The sequence below is a fragment of the Tauraco erythrolophus genome, chromosome 4 (genome assembly GCF_009769465.1).
Source record: "Tauraco erythrolophus isolate bTauEry1 chromosome 4, bTauEry1.pri, whole genome shotgun sequence".
Classification (NCBI taxonomy): Eukaryota; Metazoa; Chordata; class Aves; order Musophagiformes; family Musophagidae; genus Tauraco; species Tauraco erythrolophus.
The window spans coordinates 63,176,869-63,197,461 of record NC_141468.1 but is presented as its reverse complement, the minus strand read 5'-3'; the positions used below and the strand labels follow the sequence as shown (position 1 = coordinate 63,197,461).

The 20,593-nt window shown below is 42.5% G+C and overlaps 1 protein-coding gene across 1 annotated transcript in view; it reads left to right on the top strand.

Moving 5' to 3' along the window:
- RFX4 (regulatory factor X4) overlaps positions 1–12,673 on the top strand; it is a 78,382-nt gene extending 65,709 nt beyond the window's left edge. The window contains exons 16-17 of the mRNA XM_086610278.1: positions 1,801–1,939; positions 12,401–12,673. Of these exons, the coding sequence (XP_086466404.1) occupies positions 1,801–1,939; positions 12,401–12,673 (412 nt within the window). The remainder of the gene's footprint in view (positions 1–1,800; positions 1,940–12,400) is intronic.
- The last annotated feature ends 7,920 nt before the right edge of the window (positions 12,674–20,593 follow it).

The following is a 20,593-nucleotide window of genomic DNA, read 5'->3' as shown; positions in this document are numbered from 1 at the left end:
CATGAGGAAGAACTTGTCACAGTAAGGGTAACAACACTGGAAGAGGCTGCCCAGAGAGGTTGTGGAGTCTCCTTCTCTGGAGATGTTCAAAACCCACCTGGATGCGTTCTTGTGTGATCTGATCTAGATGGTCCTGCTCTGGCAGGGGGATTGAACTAGATGTTCCTTTGAGGTCCCTTCCAATCCCTAACATTCTGTGATTCTGTGACTCTCCACAGAGAAACTATCAAAGTCGTATTATGTGGACACCAGCTCGTCTGAGGTAGATTATGGAAACCACTCAGATTTACAGCTAAGCCAAAGTGAATATAACAATGAGAGCTCAGTGTTGAACAATGAAGATGGACACAGGGCTTTATGTTCTGAAAACGTCTTTAGAAGGGATGCTCTGCTTTCATTTTGAATGTGTTGAATTGTCTGGTCTAAGACATGACATGGTATCTCCAGAATACCATCACAAGATAAAAAGAATAATGGAAGTTTAAACTGTACCCAGTGTAAAAATTATGTTGAGCTCTCCAGAAAAAGAGTAAGTCTGTGCAAATAACTAACTGTCTTCTCTCACTCACAATGAATTGGTTCCCTGGTTTGTTTATCATGGTTTGTGTTTCATTGTGTTTCATCGAGCAGGTCCAGAGGACGGCCACGAAGGTTATCGGGGGCCTGTAAGGACAGGTTGAGAGAGTTGGGGTTGTTTAGCCTAAAGAAGAGAAGGGTCCTGGGAGACCCTATAGCAGCCTTTCAGTACTTAAAGGAGGCCTACAGGAAAGATGGACAAGGACTCTTTATCAGGGACTGTAGTGATAGGACGAGGGGTAACAGTTTTAAACTGAAAGAGAGTAGATTTGGATTAGATATTATGATGGCAAGACAGTGGAACAGGTTTCCCAGAGAAATTATGGCTGCCCCATCCCTGAAAGCGTTCAAGGCCGGGTTGGATGGGGCTTTGAGCAACCTGATCTAGTGGATGGTGTTCCTGCCTATAGCAGGGGAGTTGGACCAGATGGTCTTTAAGATCCCTTCCAACCCAAACCATTCTATGATTCTATGATTTCAACAGGGTTATTTTAAAAACCTTTAAACTTCTGTGCTGAATTAGCATCAAATGTTCGCATGGCTACACAAAGATGGGGAGATTGCAGAAAGTGTCTGTGCATCTTCTGCTAGTGAATAGCCCAAACAATGGCGGCCAACAAACACTGCTTATAGCTAAGGAAACTGCTCCTTCCTTTACCCCTGGCTGTCCCTAGACAAGGGCTGGGATAAAAAAACAAAGTAGGCAGGTTCTCCAGCCACAAATCCCACTCGATTCTTGAGTCTGCTGTGCTAAAGCTGTATGCTGTATGCTTCAGATGCAAATTAGTACATCTCTCTCCCTGTCAAAAAAGGAACATCTGACCCCAGTGCAAGGAGATAGCTGGACTCCACAGTGTAATTCTTTAAGTCAAATCTTACCATAGTTCCTCAGCCTGGATAGTAATTTACTAGGAATATGGCAATAAAACGATAATAAAAGGGAAAGACACACTTTCTCCTTAGAAAGTGCACAAATGAGTCTGCAATTGAAAACTAGTCACAGAAACACGCTGAGTCTCTCTGTTGTTATGCTGAACACATAATTTCACTAAGTGGCATCTGCTTCCCAGCTGAGCTGGGAAATATCTTTTTTTTTAAAAGGTTTTTTAAAATATCATTCTCCTATTCGAAAAAGTGCAACTGTGTCTTTCATAAAAGCTCTAGAATTATTATTTGGAATACGATTATTGTGCATACTAAATAGTGTTTTTAAATGGATTTTAGATACACAGGAAGTTACAACTATGGTAGCTACAGCAACCAGCATCCCCATCCAATGCAGAGTCAGTATCCATCCTTACCACATGATACTGCTATTTCTGGACCACTTCACTACTCAGCTTACCATAGAAGCTCTTCGCAGGTAAGTTGGATTCATTACTTGACAATGCTTGCTGCAATATTTTAAGTAAAGTTGTGCTTGTAAATTTACCAGCATATTAGCTGTCTGAATCAACTGATGATCTCTAATTTGTTTCTTTTCTAATATTACCTAGATATCTTTTCATTTTGGTGGAGAATCTTTTATCAGAAGTAGATTTAGATTGTGAATTTAAAGTACCAACTCTAAAATCCAGCAATCTGAATCATAGAAAGTGATTCTGTGTAAAAGAGTGGCTAAACCAAAAACTAATATAATGGGTTGTATGTTTCTTAGGTGTTGGGAACAGGAAGAGATTCCTAATGGGAAATAAAAGTGTTTTCATACTGTCAAAAGAAGATGCAGAGGCCACAGTGAATTCTTCTGGGGCCTCTGCTTTTGAGAATACATATGTTTAGGAATTTGCCAAAATTGTGAGTTCTGAATATAGTTTGAACAACTTCAGGAAGCCACTGCAAAGAGGTTCTGTTTAATCTATGTTATACTCTCTTACTATAGTGCTGAGAAATTATGTCAGTAACTGTTTCAGGACTATTTCACTTCAAAAAACTGAGCCAGTAGGAACCAGCACAGATTAAGTGTGAAGATGATATTTGGCAACAGTTCAGAAGTAGTGCCACTGTAGGAGGGCTTTAGCATATCATGCAACTGGTGCTTCCCTAGTGTAGGAAGCTGCTCTCTGGGCTCTCTGCTGGAAGATTTGCAAAAGGCAGGTACAGGCAGGAGGTGATGGCATTGGGGTATTCCACCCACATGGCATCTCTTATGTTTTATCTACTGGAAATTTATACAAGTATATTAGGGACATCCATGCTTAACTGTCATCACTGAACTGGAACAGTTTCATACCAGATGCAAAGATGTGAATTTGATAGCACTTTGGACTAGAACACATGAAACCTGCATCTCATTCTGGTCTTTGGCATCAGGTGATCTCAGGGTAGTAATTTCTCTTTTTTATGCTTCATTTCCCTAGCTGTAAGATAAGAATAATGGTATTGATCTCCTTAAAGCTTTTTGAGATCTGCTAGGAAGATTGTCCTAAACAAATCCAATATGCTCATTTGGACCAGCTCAACAATGAGTCCCTAGCTTATGGAAAGAACAAGTCTACAACTTCTTGCTCATTTGTGTAGCACCTGGTCCATCAGACTACAGGAGGTGTCAGGGTTTGTTTGAGGGTTGTTGCAGCTGCTGTATCTTCAACAGGAACAACGTTTGAATACAGTATCCTGTGATAGGTTTGTATTCATTGATTTTTCAGTATAGGGCTTATCCTGCTACCTCGAGATTTTTTCCAGAATGCATCACTTTTTGACCTAAAATTGGCTCACCAGTTTTCTTTACTGTCTCTTGTCTTTTTACTGCAGAAAACCCACCTGAGTGCTGGTTCTGAAATGGTCTGTAAGGCCATGAATCTGTGTGTAAAACAGAGAATTGGGCTTTTACTGTTTAGAAATGTTATCACCCACACAAGGAGTTTCTTTCTACCCTTTGACAACTGTCTGTCACACTCACATAGGCAGCACAAGTTAAACAAGAAATAAATAAAGCAAAGCAAGATCAACACGTTTTCAGTTTACTCATGTTCTGGTTAACATGTTAGATGGAAATAGTAACATACATTAAAATAATGCAAATATTTTTCATACTGTAGTAGACTGTCTCTACAAGCGCAGATGTCAGATCATTTCTTCCTCTCTTGCTAGCCCTTGAACTGTTCTGATCATACATGAAGAACAGCTACACTTAAATGATCACGCTTGAGAGCAAAATGATTTCCACTTGTATTTAGCATTTTCTTCATCATGCTGCTTGTAAACTGAGATGGAATCTCACAGTAGGACACAGCTAACAAAACCCAATCAAGGCGCTCATTCTATATTGAAAGGAGGTACAAACCGAATCCTTACTTTCAAGAATAATCTAAAAGTCTTGAACAGTTAATATAGAAATTGCTGACCTTCTTTTTAAAGCTGAGTGAGCTTCTGTAAAGTGCCTACCCTGATGATAAATCCTTTCTTAGCTACTTTTAACCAAAAAAGTTTGTAAGATGTCCCTAATAAGATGTTAGGGAACTACTCTCTTTCTAACAGACTTTCTGAGAGCAATATGATGCAAGGAATTGCAACAGGCCTCATGACATTGCAAAATCAAAATATAGGAAGACAAATTTGCAATGAATATATACAGCTGCCACTATACTAAAACCAGAGGAGATGCAATGTGTATGACTGTGATAATATAATCTGTTGAGAAGAGGAAGCATTGACCATAACTCTTCAAAAGAACTCTTTGTTATAATCTACATTCAGTCCAAATAGAAATCTGGCTCAAATTTAGCTAATATTCTATCATACTCTTTAGGATAGTGTCTAGGGATTAACTAATAAGAAAAAAAATAATCTGTGTGTGGGGTAAATTCTCCTCTACAAACATAGATTCAGAGAGAGACCTTGTCCCAGACAGCGGTCTGAGCTGAAACACGCGACATGTAATTGAGGTGGGGTTTAGGCTGCATTTAATAAATTAGTATTAAATTAGTATTTTGGTCTCGAAGAGTACTATGTCCAACCTCTTTCTGTGGAAGAGAGCAATATAATACAGGTTTTATCAGGTCAGTTATTTTGAAACTATTTTCCACCTCAGAGAAATGTTCCTAAAGAAAAACAGTTGTGCTTGATTTTGTGTTCATTTGTTTAGTAGAACTTTAAGACGGATGATTTCACAAATATGGTTTACAAACCACCACCAAAAAAAAAAGTGGAATTGGAGCAAAAGGAATAGAGGCAGTAACTTTTATTTGGTGCAAGTGCGTAACTGAACAGCTGGAAAAGGAGAAGGGAATGAATGACCCTTTAAATCGCATTTGCCAACATGTAGTATGTTGATTCCAACCTGACAATACATTGTATTAATTTTAGGATATCTACTGTGATTTTGTCATTGCAATCCTCACAGTAGGGCTGTTCTGGGAAGAAGTCTTACAGCTGTAGATCTTGTACTATGTACAGCTCTTGAAAAGTGCAGGTGGGGTTCCCAAGCCAAGCCTGACTCACCTGACCGGTGGCAAGTCCATGTTGGCGGTAGTTGCTAAGGTTGATACCGCTGAAGCACCATGTGTCACAGCTGCATGCTCACTCACACCTTGTCCCGTAACAGACTGGTAAGAGTGCTTGAGGTTATTGTTATCTCCCATCTCTGAGACAGTCTTGGAGCTTACCTTAGCTCACAGAGGAATGTGATAAATGTCTTGTGACTTTAGGCTAAATAGAAATTTTGAGAAGTAGCTCATAGTATCATAAAGATCAGTGGCTCTCAGATGGACAAGAAGGCAAAAAAAATGGATGAAGTGGCATGTAAAAAACTTTATAGGGGAGTAAACGTTATGCTGAAGTAACATCTGCAGCTACTAACCCAGCATAAGCCTAAAACTGGCTCTTTCTGGCAGTATAGGCTGACTAATTCCCACTGATGGTGAAGAGTCTTTTCATTGACAGGAACAGTCTGTTCAAACCTTGGTCTTAATCCGAATATTTTTTTTTCTTTCATTAGCATCTGTGAATAGTTCTCAGAACAGTTGCTTCCTTGTAACGCCAGGCCTGATTGCTCATTTCTTGACTTGGCTTACTGGCCAGAAGCCTGGCACACAACTAAAGAAAAATTATCTACAGATTGATTTGTTACTACCTAATTCTCTAAGCCATAGTGCAGAAGTGTATACAATCCTATGATGCTGCTCCATCATCATATTGAAGGGGACTGTGTAGTGTGTGTACATAAACATGATATCTATACTGACACTATGTTTGGTCAGTTCTCTGCCTTTCCAGTTTTGGGTACCAGATGCCAGGGTAGAACATAGACAACAACTCTGTCTAAAAGCCTCTGAGCATTCTTATCAACCTATGTGGAGTTTAGCAGAGAGGTACCCCCTTCAAAGGTAACCCCTTCACGATGTCACCACCTAATCCACCTCCACAATGTACACTTTACTGGCTTTTAATCACAGCTTTTGTCTGCAAGTTTCACCCTGTCTGGGCAGGTTCTGATCCTCTTTCAGGCTATCCAGAAATATTTCAATTTGTATCATTCCACCTCTTCCTTAAACAGAAAGTAATTCATGCTGCAGTAATTTTTCTTTGCAAATCACAAGGATAACACTTTTAGTAGGAAGAGTAATTAGAGAAATCTGCAGCAGCATATATTTTTATATTTTAATATATCTGGTAACATATAAAGATGCACATCATATGAATGTGCATCACCGTACATGCTGTACAAAAAGCAGCAAACATATGATATGTATGTGTAAATACTCTAATGCATGGCTGTAGTGAATCATATTGTAGATCAGTTTATCCAGGTCCTGTCTCCAGCAATGGCCAGAAACAAACGGGTAGAAGAAAAGTCTCAGAAAGTCTTTCACCAGCATAGCTGCACTGTCTTTGGCAAGAGATGACTTAGTGACATCCTGAGTAGGAAGCAGCAGCTGGACTGTTGTATTTTGTAGCAAACCACTCTCCATTACCCTGTCTTTGAGCTTTTTAGTTCTTTTAGCTTCTTTGTACTTACAGGTTTAGGGATGTGTTGCGTGAAACATGTATTCTCTTGCTAGTTTTAAGTCTGTTATCTCATAATTGCATTGGGTGCCCTATGGTTTTTGCGTGATGTGGAATAGGGAATATTCATTCCCCTATTTATCTACTCTTGCCATTCAAGATACTATAGATTTGCATCATTCCTCTCATCTCCTTCCTGACATCTTTTTTCCAAATTTAAGAGTCATCATCTGTTTGGTTTCTTTTGTGATGAATGCTCTATACACAGGAGTTATCTAAGGGCTGCATCTGCACTGCAGGGCAGGCATAGTTTGGGGAGTAGGTGAATGTCCTATACTCTCAGCTGTGCTGAGCAGGGAACTTGCTGGAGCTGCAGCTCTCCTCCAGCCTTTCTGTGCAAAGCTGATCTCAGAGTAGATAGGAAGGACTCAGTCAAGAAGCTGTCAGATCAGCCGCTTAGATCTGGGAAGCACACCTAGACCCTGCACTGCACACAGCCTTATTTTACCTTTTTTTCCACTTCCAAAATGGAGAAACCACCTCCAAATGGTATACCTCAGGTGGAGGTGCTTAACAGAGAGGCATAGAAGTGGCATAACAGTGTTTCCCTTTTTGTTTCTTGACATGCAGTTCCCACCTTAAAGATAATCTTTTTTTTCTTTTTTTTTTGTTCCCTCCTGCTTTTAAGCTATCTCCTGTTGCGCTCAGGAGCAGCGCCAGAGTCAGCTGTTCCTGCAATGGGGGTCTGTCCTCCAGAGGCACCAATGAACTCCTGAGACTAGGAGGAGAACATATGTATCAGCAAGTGCTTCTGTTTCATTGTTGTCAGTTTGGATTTATGAAAAGCATAGTTTACTTCCATGGTCTGGACAGAACAAATCAGTCTGGAAAATACTGTAGTAGTACAATCTGCTGTTCTGCAGTAGATTGGTTCTGCACCTCTCAGAGGCACAGAGCACAGTATTGGGGCCATAGTTAAAGGAGCTTTAAGCAGTGTTTGTATTCTGACTTTCCTAAACTACTCTGAGGACTGCAGTGGTCTCACATAACTTCCCAGAGTTGCAGCACCACTTGGTTTCTCTGTGCAGTGTTGCATGCCAACCATGTCTTCACTTCCCTTCATATGTCTCTACAGCAGGATTTACATGGGAGCAGTACTGGAAGAAAGTAGTAACTGGTTTTTGTTATGGTGAGGGAGCCAAAGAAATCCTCTCTCAGACAGAGCCTGTGCTTTAGTGTCCATTCACATTGTTCTGGCCCATCTACTTCACAAAAAAAAAAAGAAGAGGAAAAATTCTTTTCCTCCTAGCACATATACAGTATAAGATCATGACTATATCAATGCAGTAAGAATAATATACCCTTCCCAATAACCACTCTGTCATCAAACAGCTAGTAATGGCAAAGCGAAAAAAATAACTGTCCACGTCCCACCCATGCAACAAGAATGATTGTTCCTAACAGCACGGCTTCATTATGGACTTGAGATTGTTAGAAAGTAATTGAAGTAATTGTGTATTGAATGCAACAGGAAACAGATGTCTTAATTTCTTTTTAAATAATTACAAATAGCATTTTCATAAGGCTCCAAATGCCACTCCCAAAAGTACAAAAATCACTTAGATTGACTTGAAAGTTTCACCCAACCTATTGGACAGACTAATAGTCAATAAACTTGGACGTGTGGAGAAAAGGATCAAATTAAGAGTTATAAAGATGCAATCAATCAATAGTTTTTATTATGTCATTTTTTGAGATTTTAAGCATATTTTTATGAAGTTAATTTATGGCCAGTTTTTCAATTGCTATAATTTCTGGTATGAGTTATTTGCAAGTCCTAAAATAGTGGTTAACGTGCAACATTAACTTACAGCATTCTGCAAAACTGTGCGCTAATGCAATGCAAAGTCAGAGCCACATTCATAAGGGAAATATTTTGCTGTTTGGTCAGAGACACCTTTCACCTCCATGCATAACTAGTCAGTGAGTTGAGGACAGGAATAAAGAGATCATTCTCCACCCTCACACTGCAGGAACTTGGTCTTCACTTCATGGGAGGACATATTTAATGTTCTATTTTCTAAAATAATAATAAAAGAAATTGAATTAATTTTACATTTTTGGGCAAGACCTTAACAATAATCTGCTCAAAGTCTCCCAAGCTTAAAGGGTTTCTTGTCTAGGTCTAACGGCAGCAGTAGCAGCAAGTGTGAGTTAACCCACAAAGTGGTAATTTCCTGTCAAGAGCCCTCCAACAAATGTCGCTTTTATATCTGGCAAAGATCACTAGGCCCCAGTGTTTTGAGTTCAGCATGCTTAAGCACTCTTCATTAAACCGGATGTAGAGTGTGAAAGGTGATTCAGGCAGCATGGGCAGGCATCCGCCCAGATGGCTATGCTTTGGACACTCCAACAAGGCTGAATAGATGCTTCATTGGGTGAGTTAATAGTCAGGCCGGGGCCAATGAGTACTTTAAAAATATTGTCTTTCAATAGTCTCTTCACTGTAGGGAAAAAGAAGTCACTGACTCATTTGCGATTAGCTGACCTACCATTACAAAACTTTCCATCTTGCGTTCAGTCATAACAGAATTTATTGTAAAATACTAGATATTTAGAGTCCATGTTATTTTCAAGCAATTATTCTTTTTACATTCATGACACATTCATAAACACAGCTGCATCGGGTGTGCTGGATGAAAAGGAAAAGCAACACGCTGTATCCTGTCCCCTCATGCACAGCCATTAGCTCTGCCTTCTCAGTAAGCCTTAGTGTGGCCTCTTGACTGCAGATTGGAGGAGAGTTATCTTTCCTTTTCAGTGCATCCTGAAGTTCATTCTAGGTGCCAACGTTTCTTTCCGCCAACGGCACAGGTTTTGTGGTTCCAAACTACCTAAAAGACATTATGTGGCTTCCCCATGCAATGCCATGTACAACCAGGAGACTCATCCTCGTCACAACATTGCCAGAGTTCATTTTGTTCCTCTTGCTCATAGATGCAAGTCTTGCAGTCTACAAATTAGTAAGTAGCAAATTATCCTGGCTGAAGCCAGGGCTTTCTCTTGGCATTTGTAACTGGTATGAAAGCAAGTAACTCCCCTCTTATAAGTCACAACTTCAGTTTCACAACCTCAAAGGAAAATTGCACTGAGTCAGGATGGCAAAGGATTCTGTTATGGTTAGCAACAGAGTGGATCAATTATCGCACTGGGAAGAAGATAAGAGGTAATCATTGGTGTAGTATGGCAAAAGTCTAGGTTAATCCTGTTGTAAGTATATTCTTTAATACAAGAATCTACAGTGACTTCAGGTATAGATAAACGGGTAACAAAGACCATGATAACTGGTACCAAGTAAAAAACAACTGAAGACAAAGAAGAATGTTTCTAGCTTGGCCTGCATCTTGCAGCTCCACAAATGACATACAGAAAACAGAAAGTTAAATCCATCCTGGTCCTGACTTCTGCCATCTCAAAGCATTTTGTAGACAGTCAGTAGTGGGACTTTTGAGATCAGCCAGGAAAAACAACTTATGGATTTGACAACTAGGGGGAAAGGACTTTTATTTAACTTGAGCCAACCTAACTAATGGATTCCATCACGTAGCAAGAGGAAGAAAAGAACCATCTTCTAAGGACTGCTCATGTTCTGTCTTAAATATTTACCTCAAGGTTTGAGGCTGTAGACAGAGCACAGATGACTCACTTTTATTAGATGGATGACTTTTTTATAACTAAAGTTAGGTGAGATGAATTCAACTCTGAAGTTGTAGCAAATCACAAGACAACTTGTTTCCTCTGTATTCATTATGACAAGAGAACTTTGTTCATGAAGATGTTTGGGTGAAGGCAGTCAGCAGGCACTAGCATGAAAATGACTTGCATATGTTGCCAGTGCAGACCAGGAAAGCAGCATCTTAAATCTATTAGCTAGTCTCCCAAACATTAAAAACATGAAAATTTTTCAACTTTTTCTGGAACCTCTTACGTTTACTTAGAATACTTACAAGTTGGTTGCCTTTTGACAGAGTGCCCTGTCCTTAATTAATGAGAGAGGAGAGGACCATGATCTTAAATTCAAACCACCTCATTTAAAACTTCAGAGCTTGAGTTTCATTGTTGCTGGGCACTGGCAGCTCTTTTCTTCAGCAAAAGCTTCTGGAAAGCCAAGTATGAAAACTTGATTCTTCTGCAAAGGAATACAAGGCTTTCTGCGGTCAGTGCCTAAGCTCTGCTGAAATTTCTTCCTGAAAAGCCTTTCTTTGGGATGAAGATGGAAATTTAGACGATCTCGAACAGATTTGTTGCCAGTGTTGCCAATACATAGCTGTATTAACAGTACCAGTTGAAGTGTTGACGTTCCAGTACGGTGCTGCCATTTACCAGCCTGTCTCAGCAGCTAATTGTACAGGTAAATCCAGTCTCTGTGGCGATGAGAAGTATATGCTAAATAATGCATCTTACAGCTTTGATGTCTTCCCTCTCATCTGCTAACTGGCCTGTCTCCCCAGGGCGTGGTGGAATATGCTAAATCACTGACTGCAGTATGTTGGTCAGAAATAGTCTTCTCTTTCTCCTCTCTAATTAGGAGTGGCCAGTGTGTGGCTTTTTAGCTGCCTGAGGCTGGTGAACTGTTCGAATACGTTTGCCAAGGCAGGGCTGCCTTCCTGGCTGTGGGCTGGAGGGAGTCAGCAGAAACTTCTCATTGCTGTAATTGCCTCGAGGACCCACTTATGCAACTGATTAACCCCAGACTCATCCGGCAATGGAGTAATGTAATGAGACCCTTTGGGAATAATTGTCATCTCCCTCCTAGGAACAACTATGGCAGCTCTTCTCTCCATGACCTTCCAAAATATGGAGAAGGGGTTTTACAGTCCTCAGCCATTTAAAATTTTGGCATGCAGCTTGCAAGATTTGTAAGCATCAGAAGCGATAGTCCTACTTTGGTGACAGCATTCTAGTTAAAGGAAACACCACATTGTCAAACAATCCAAGGTCATGAAATCTAAAATTATGACACTTTTTGTAGAAAAGGTAGAGCCCTGTGTATGAGGATACGTTTGCATGTAAAATGTAGAAGCTCTGAAGATATGTGGCTGGTCAAGGGGAACAGGGATCCTAACCATCTCTGAGATGCAGATGGATAACAGGAGGGCAAAACAGGGAGAGCCATTTCTTAGGCACAGCACACAGATGATCTGCTCCTGTAAGACAGGCAATAAGACAGATCCATGTCAAGCAAGCACTCATAAGCACAGTTTACTTTCTGTTGCTGGGCAGCCTGTGGCTACAGAAGGCGAAAGCTGTTCTCTGTTTTCCTGCCTATCCTATCCTCAGCACATCTTCTCCTTAGTGGGAGGCATTTGTCGGACTTCTTTGATTTCTAGTTTCCAACTGTCACCGAGAACAGCTGGAGAATAGGGAGATTCTTCTTTTGCTTGCCTCTTTTTGTAAGTTCTCCAATTAGCTGCTTGCTTTGAGGCCAGACGGTACTATTTTTCTGCAGAAACTGGCAGGATGGCTTGTGAACATTTAAAAAGGAAGGCACCTTTCCAGTAATAAGGATCCTTTTGCTCTCCTCCCTTAAAACTCAGTTGAGTGAACAGGAGTTGGGACATTTTCTACTCTGTTTTTTACTGAATAGCAAGTTTCCAAGTAAAAGATGGGAGAAAAAGCTCAGATTAATTCAATTTATTTTTCTACTCACATACATACCTGCCAGTACCTAGCTCTTCAATAAATTAATTTGCTGCTTAAATGCAGTGACTGCTTTGCAAGACTTTCCCTGACCCTTTGGTGTAACACCATCAGCCCTTATTCTAAAAATAAGTATTTGGTAGATAATGCCTTAATTTGATTTTCTTTGTTTTTATTGTAGTACCCTTTCAACAGCCCAACATCAAGAATGGAGCCCTGTTTGATGAGCAGTACTCCAAGGCTGCATCCCACACCAGTGACTCCTCGCTGGCCGGAGGTCCCGGCTGCCAACTCCTGCTATACAAGCCCATCCATGCACTCCACAAGATATGGAAATTCTAGTGACATGTACACCCCCCTGACTACGCGCAGAAATTCTGAATACGAGCACATGCAACACTTTCCTGGCTTTGCCTACATCAATGGGGAAGCCACCACAGGTTGGGCTAAATGAAAATGACTGGTATCAGCTAAGCCCATATACATAAAAGAGTTATAAAAACTTCATGTTATGTGGAACTTTTCATGGACGTTCTTCAAGGGAGGTGAAGATGGAAAAGATCCTGGGCAGATAAACTTAGTTTGTAATGTGGGCAGATTGCAGACCGGTATGACTGAATGTTCCTGTAGCCGAAAAATATTTTTGCGCTCTTCTAGACCACTTTTGGGGCCAATCTGTGCCTTTTTTTATTCTGGCATGTCGGCCAACCCTGTGTGATGTCAGTTTGAGTGAGCCATGTTTGTCCCCCTCTCTTATTGACAAACGTTAATGAGTCTTACAAAAAAAAGTACTGGAACAGGATCTATTTATAATTTGAGTTAAAGATAGGAAATTCACCCTCAGCAAAACTCTGTCATCTGTTCTTTTTTTACGCTCTTTATGCATTTCTTAAAAACCACCCTGCCAAGTCATCACCTGTTCATAGCAATTCCTCTATCTGGCTCCTTAAAAGACGTGTTGTTGTAGGTTTCGGTTTACACCTGACTTTGTATGTTGATGCACCTTTCCGTCGATCCAGCAAGTTTGATCTTTACAAAAGAGAAGAGAAGACATGTAGCATTGAGTTACACACTGCCTTAAGTTGACTATTGTTCTTATTCTATATGTATTTGTGTTAAGTTTGCACAATCTGGAAAAATCTAATTTCTCTGGTCAGTAATGACAAGGTTAAGAAGGGACTTGGGGACTGGGAAGATTTTGGATTCAGAGCCACATATGTTAAATATGACGATATGAAGCAATTATGTAAAGAAAATGACAATGCAAACATGATTATTCATTTCATTACCTATTGACAGGTATGAAACTGTTCTCTGAATTCCTTCATGTGGTGATAATTCTATATACTTCTAAAAAAGCAAAATTCAAAGCTGTGCCTTTGAACTTATTCTGTACTGTGTATGTGTGGAAAAATGTATTGTATTTTGGGGAGAATTTTTCTTAGCCATTTTCTGTCAGATTTGTAGCTATATGTGAGTTTTTGTTAGATTTTATTAACATAGCTTTTTCTTCTGTATTATAAAATGCACCAAGCAATTATGGTGGACCTATTACCCTATGGGTAAGAAATAAATAAATGGAAATATGACATCAGGCATTTTAGTAATTGTTTTGTAAATAAAATCTTTGATAGCACCCAGTGTGATGATAACCATGTTTGTGCCTAAAATGGATGGAAGTGTTATTTGTACAGTTGTGCAAGATATATGAAGGATTTTCACAGTCAAATAAAGTTCTTGAAATTAAATAGATACCATTTAAATTTACTTAAATACAGAAACTTCCACAAGCTGCAAACTTTCAAAAAACCGTAAATGTGACCACGTATGTTTTTATCCAACAAAGGACTTGAGAACATACATAACTCACAGCAAATGTGTAGTCCTTCACCTGTGCTTTTAGCTGGAAGGGCTCAAAGCTCAAGACTATGACTGGATAAATGACTCTGTGTTGTTCGGTTTAAGTCCTGCTGCTGTTGCTCACCCAAGCCAGTGTACTCACTGAGGCAGGTAAGATGTGCTGTCTTCTTTACAGTAACTTGTAATAAATGTCTTGCCAGTGGAATACTGGAAATGGAAAAGCTGGTTTTCCTCAGGTGAGTAAATGAAGTGGCAAAATTCTCAGACCTTGTATATTCAACTAGTGGGTAAACTGAGGACTGAGTCTGAGGTCTAAAGTAACTACAGGAATGAGCTGGAAATCTGCAAGGACTGACGGAGAAAAGATGTCCCAGGCCAGGTTTGGCAAATGTTCAGGCTCTAATATATTCAGCCAAGGTCCTGGTGGGGTTGGGTTTTTCAGAAACACAGCAGGCACCTATCTCCACCCTTAAATAGAATCATAGAATCATAGAATGGTTAGGGCTGGAAGGGACCTTCAAAGGTCATCTAGTCCAACCCCCCTGCAAGGAACAGGGATATCTCCAACTAGATCAGGTTGCTCAGGGCCTCGTCCAACCTGGCCTTGAACGTCTCCAGGGATGGAGCATACACCACCTCTCTGGGCAACCTGTTCCAGTGTTCTACAACTCTCACGGTAAAAAATTTTTTCCTAATATCCAATCTGAATCTACTTCCCTCTATTTTAAAACCATTACCCCTTGTCCTATCACAACTGGCCCTCCTGAATAGCCTCTCCCCATCTCTCCTGTAGGCCCCCTTGAGGTACTGGAAGACCGCTATAAGGTCACCCCGGAGCCTCCTCCAGGCTGAACAGCCCCAACTCTTTCAGCCTGTCCTCATAGGAAAGGTGCTCCAGCCCTCTTATCATCTTTGTGGCCCTCCTCTGGACCCTCTCCAACTGGTCCATGTCCTTCTTATGTTGGGGGCTCCAGAACTGGACGCAGTACTCCAGGTGAGGTCTCACGAGGGCAGAGTAGAGGGGGAGAATCACCTCCCTCGACCTGCTGGCCACGCTCCTCTTGATGCAGCCCAGGACGCGGTTGGCCTTCTGGGCCGCAAGAGCACATTGCTGGCTCATATTGAGCTTCTCGTCCACCAGTACTCCCAAGTCCTTCTCCTCAGGGCTGCTCTCGATCCATTCTCCGCCCAGTCTGTATTTGTGCCTGGGATTGCCACGACCCAGATGTAGGACCTTGCATTTGGCCTGGTTGAACTTCATGAGGTTGGTACGGGCCCACCTCTCCAGCCTGTCGAGGTCCCTCTGGATGGCATCCCTCCCTTCCAGCGTGTCGACGGCACCACACAGCTTGGTGTCATCGGCGAACTTGCTGAGGGTGCACTCCATGCCACTGTCCACGTCACAGACAAAGATGTTGAAGAGGGCCGGGCCCAACACGGACCCCTGAGGGACGCCACTCGTGACCGGTCTCCACTTGGACATCGAGCCGTTGACCACTACTCTCTGAGTGCGGCCATTGAGCCAATTCCTTATCCACCGAGTGGTCCATCCATCAAACCCATGCCTCTCTAGTTTAGAGAGAAGAATGTCGTGCGGGACAGTGTCAAAAGCTTTGCACAAGTCCAGGTAGATGATATCCATTGGTCGACCCTTGTTCACCGATGCTGTCACCCCATCATAAAAGGCCACCAAGTTGGTCAGGCACGATCTGCCTTTGGTGAAGCCATGTTGGCTGTCACCCACCACCTCCTTGCTCTCCATGTGCCTTAGCATGGTTCCCAGGAGAATCTGCTCCATGACCTTGCCAGGCACAGAGGTGAGGCTGACCGGCCTGTAGTTGCCCGGGTCCTCCTTGTTCCCCTTTTTAAAAATGGGGGTTATGTTCCCTCTCTTCCAGTCATCGGGGACCTCGCCAGACCGCCATGACTTCTCAAATACAATAGCCAGTGGCTTGGCAACTTCATCCGCCAGTTCCTTCAGGACGCACGGATGGATCTCATCAGGTCCCATGGACTTGTGCACCTTCAAGTTCCTCAGATGTTCCCGAACCTGCTCTTCAAGTACAGTGGGCGGTGGTTCATCCTCACAGTCCCTGCTAGTTCTTTCCACAGCTTGGGCAGTAAGACAAGAGGCTTTATCAGTGAAAACTGAGGCGAAAAAGTGTCATGGTTTGATGTGGAGGGGGGGGTGGTTCTGGTGGCAGGAGAGGGGTTTTGGCCCCTGTGACCTCCCTGGTTTTGGAACCGGGTTAGGCTTAGTTCTGGCCACCAGATCAGACTGCCATCTCCCTCGGGGCTGAGCCAGTAGGGCGCCTCTGCGAATTGCCCTATTTAAGTCAGGACAAAGGGACCGGAAAAGGTGCTTTGCCCAGGATCAAGCAGAGAAGGGAGGAGGGCACTGCCAGCGCTCCCTGGCTCCCGGCCGGGCAGCTGCCTGCGTCGGGCTGGCGCCGCCCACAGAGAATGGCGGCGGCGGAGCCAGCTGGGGAACTCGGGGGCACCCCACTCCCGGGGTGCCCACTGGGCTGAGTTCACTTGGAGAGGACTGAGATCTGAGAGAAACAGCTGCATCGACACCAGGTCAGTGAGGATGGAGCGGGAGGAGGTGTGCCGGAGCCGAGTTTCCCCTGCGGCTGATGGTGAGATAGCAGGTGGCCCCCCTGCAACCAGGACAGCCTCGGTGGAGCAGAGACCCACTCGCAGCCCGTGGGGAGAAGATGCCTGAGCCTGAGGATGGTCGTGTTGGGGTGCACGGCAAGGCAGAGAGGCATCTGGAGTCTGCGTGACGACCCACGCCGGAGCGAGTGGCTACAGCTCCCTAAGTACCCGAGACTGTGGTAAAGCCCACACCGGAGCAATCTGTGGGGAAGGATTGTTTCCAGTGGGCTGGACTCACGCTGGAGAAGTTTGTGGATTTTTTCCTCGTGGGTAGGGGATCCATTGGAGCAGGGGAAAAGGGTGTAAGGACTCCTTCTCCTTTAAGAAAGAGGCAGCAGTAACAGCACGGAATGAACTGACCTGCACTGCCCCAGTCCCTGCCCCCTGTGCTGCTGGGGGGAGGAGGTAGAGCCGGGAGGAAAAGGAAGGGGGGGGGGGGAAGGTGTCGGTTTTAAGATCTGGTTTTGTTTCTTTCTGTCCTCTCGAGTAATCGGTTTTTGTTTCCCTTTGTCCTTCTAAGTAATCATTAATAAACTGTTTTGCTTTGAGAAAAGCTCTGCCTGTTTTGCCCAGGACCATGGTTGGTGGGTGCTCCCTCTGTTCTTGTCTCAACCCTCAGTCCCTTTGGTTTTTTTTTTTCTCTCCTCTCTACTTTACTGGAGAAGGAGAGACTGTGTGAGTTTTAGTTGCTGGATCAGCCTAAAACCATGACAAAAAGTCATTGAGTACCTCAGCCTTCTCTATGTCCCGGGTAACCAGAGCACCAGTATCCTTCCGGAGGGGGCCTACGTTCTCCTTGGACTTCCTTTTGTCCCCTACATACCTATAGAAGCTTTTCTTATTGCATTTTATATCCCTTGCCAAATTTAATTCCTTCAGGGCTTTAGCCTTCCTCACTTGATCCCTGGTCACTCGTACAGCTTCTCTGTATTCCTCCCAGGCTATCTGTCTCCGCTTCCACCCTCTATAGGCTAACCTCTTCATTTTCAGTTGGTCCAGGAGCTCCTTGCTCATCCACGCGGGCTTCCTGGTCTTTTTGCCCGACTTGTTCTTCATCGGGATGCACCTCTGCTGAGCTTGGAGGAGGTGCTCCTTGAATGTGGACCAACTTTCCTGGGCCCCTCGTCCTTCCAGGGCTGCCTCCCATGGCACTTTGCCCATCAGGTCCTTGAAGAGGCCGAAGTCCGCCTGCCTGAAATATCTGATTAAAGTTTTGTTTCCTGGGTTAGTGTGACAGACCTTCTGAAATTTTATCTCCCAGCTAGTATTATTACCCAATATACATTTACTCCTCACTTTTGTTAAGGGCAGAGGAGATCAGGCTTAGGTTAGCTCATCTATTTTGTTCTTATTCAGGCAAAATTGTCTATACATGAAGAAGGCGAGTCTTGTGAGGAAGTTTTTTGAGTGGCCAGTCTTTAGCAGCTGGAGTTTTTATGTGTTTGAGACCAAAGTCCTGCTTTGCATTATATCATTATGCATTTATTGAAGATGTTTAAATCAAAGCATTAATTCTGGCATATTAATTATTAACAAACATAGAAATACCTGCCTCTTCAATACTGTGAGAAATTAGTATGAGAAAGGCAGTGTCACTAGAATAGAAAAACCCACTTTCTCTTCTCCAATGGATTCCAAATTTCTGCTTTGCATTGCATCCTGATGGACTGCTGACCATGACCTGTCACGGTCCCTCCAAGGACCAGATGTAGAGGTGAGATGCTTGTGGGCGGAACTGACCAGTAACTCAAAGCTGGGTCTTTGGAATGATCAGGAAGGAGGTGAACCGCAGCACCACTCAAGGGAAGCCAGAAGTGCTTCCTATGTTTTTTACAGCAACTCGTTAAACTAAATAAAGTCTAATCTCCATTGGCTGAAAGAGAGGAGAAAGTGAAAGTATTTTAGTATACAAATATGCCGTATCCTTCAACACACTTGTGGACAACTCAGTAACCCTTACTCGAACAGGAAGGAGGATGGATATTGGACCCAGCGTCAGCCCCAGAAATAATAGTCTTTTGGAGTGGAGAACTGCAACACTGTGCGTGAAGTTCTGGGAGAGGAAATTTTGACCAACAGCAGCACCACAAAGCTGTTAATAAAAGAGAGCCACGGAACATTGTCAGTCAGATAGGGCTTCGAAAGTCTTTTGCAAAAGACCCTCCACAATCTGTCTTTCTTTTAAAAAAAAAAAAAAATAAATTGAAACTTGTGTTGATGCCACAGGAGTCTGAACATACACTTTCAAATTCCTGATGAGGACTTTGAAATTTAAACCGGACATACGTGGGGAGCAATATTTAGATTATCGAACACAGTTCTACAGAGGTCACCGTCACCATCTGCATTAGAAGCACTGCAAGGGAAAGCAAGCCTCCTCCTCGACCACCGCAGGTCAGAACCCACCACATTAATATAAACCGCCACAGCTTTCGGGTCACAGGGGTATATACCAGGCTGTGAAGTGCGGCAGCTCATGAGAGGATGATAACCTCTGGGTAGAATTGCTGGTTAGGGGCAGGAATCTCAAATTGTCGTAGTGCAAATTGCCAAACCTCTTGAGCCAGAGCCTGCAGTCTGATAATTAAGCCTTTCCCTTGACCATGGTAACTGAAACTCCTCTTTCTTGCCTAGCCACGTATTTACGTGTATGTAAAGTAAACACGTGACTACAGAAATCTTTCTGAAGAAGCTTTTATACCACATGCCAAAATATTAAATCTCATTTTCACTTTCTCTTCCTTTCTTCTTTTTTTCTTTCTTTTCTTTCCTTTTCTTCTTTTTCTTTTTTTCTTGCTCACTTTCTATCTTCTCATAGAAAATACACATTTTATTAAAAGTGCAATCTTTTTTGTGGGCTAAAACACATAACAAAAGATACATACATAATACATACAATATAATATATTGTAATGGCATCTAGCATAACTAACATATCATATATCATAATTTTAAATAGATGTATACACAAACATATATGTATGTATGCATGTAAAAATCCATTACAATGCTTCAGGATTTTTCATTACCAGGTAGAAAAAAGACTCAGCGGGGGAAGAGCAGTGAGAACTCCATTCAGTAGCATGAATCCTGTTTTTGTCAGGCTACCTCTTGCTGCTAAGGTCACTACCCTTTGACAAAAATGGCCTCTGACCTCCCCAGCCCCACAATTCTGTTGTGACTGACCCTGAAACCCATGAAATTTGGGGGCAGACATTGCTTTGGAAGGTTTATATAAAGCTGACTAACATGGGAAGGGCTCACGGTATGCACCCATCTGAAAAGGTCTGGCAGTTCTTTGGTAGAGGATGCAATTTATTCTGTCCCCTCTTTCATTGAAATCCTAATCCTTCATATGCTACCTAAAGTGGAAACTAAAACGCACTGATGATGAATAACAATGTGCTTTTAAGGGGCAGTAACAGTTTTCTAGTCTTTATTTTTTAGGTTTTTAATTAAAAAAAAAAGTAATTGGCAATCTACACATAAAAGGAGTGGCTTGCTGTGCTGTGAAGTAAATCTACGCAGGCTTGTGCTTTGTGATAGAATTGCAAACCAAACAAACAAATGATTATTTTTACTGTGTTTCCCACAAAAGCTGCATTAGTGTACACATGGACCTGACTCAGAAGAAATGGTTACGCACCTCGGGCTGGATTTTGTTACTCTTTGCTGTTCAATGACCGCGTTGTTCTGGTTTTGTATCTCAGTTCAACCCATTGTGGCGAGAAAGCCCTAACCAGGAAAGTCAGATCCTAGTTTGGGTCTGCATCTTAATCATGCACAGGCATGTGCCGACACGTCTTGGGACCTTCGGTGCTCTTTGGAGCCACTGTCCATCCGCAGGTGAGACCAG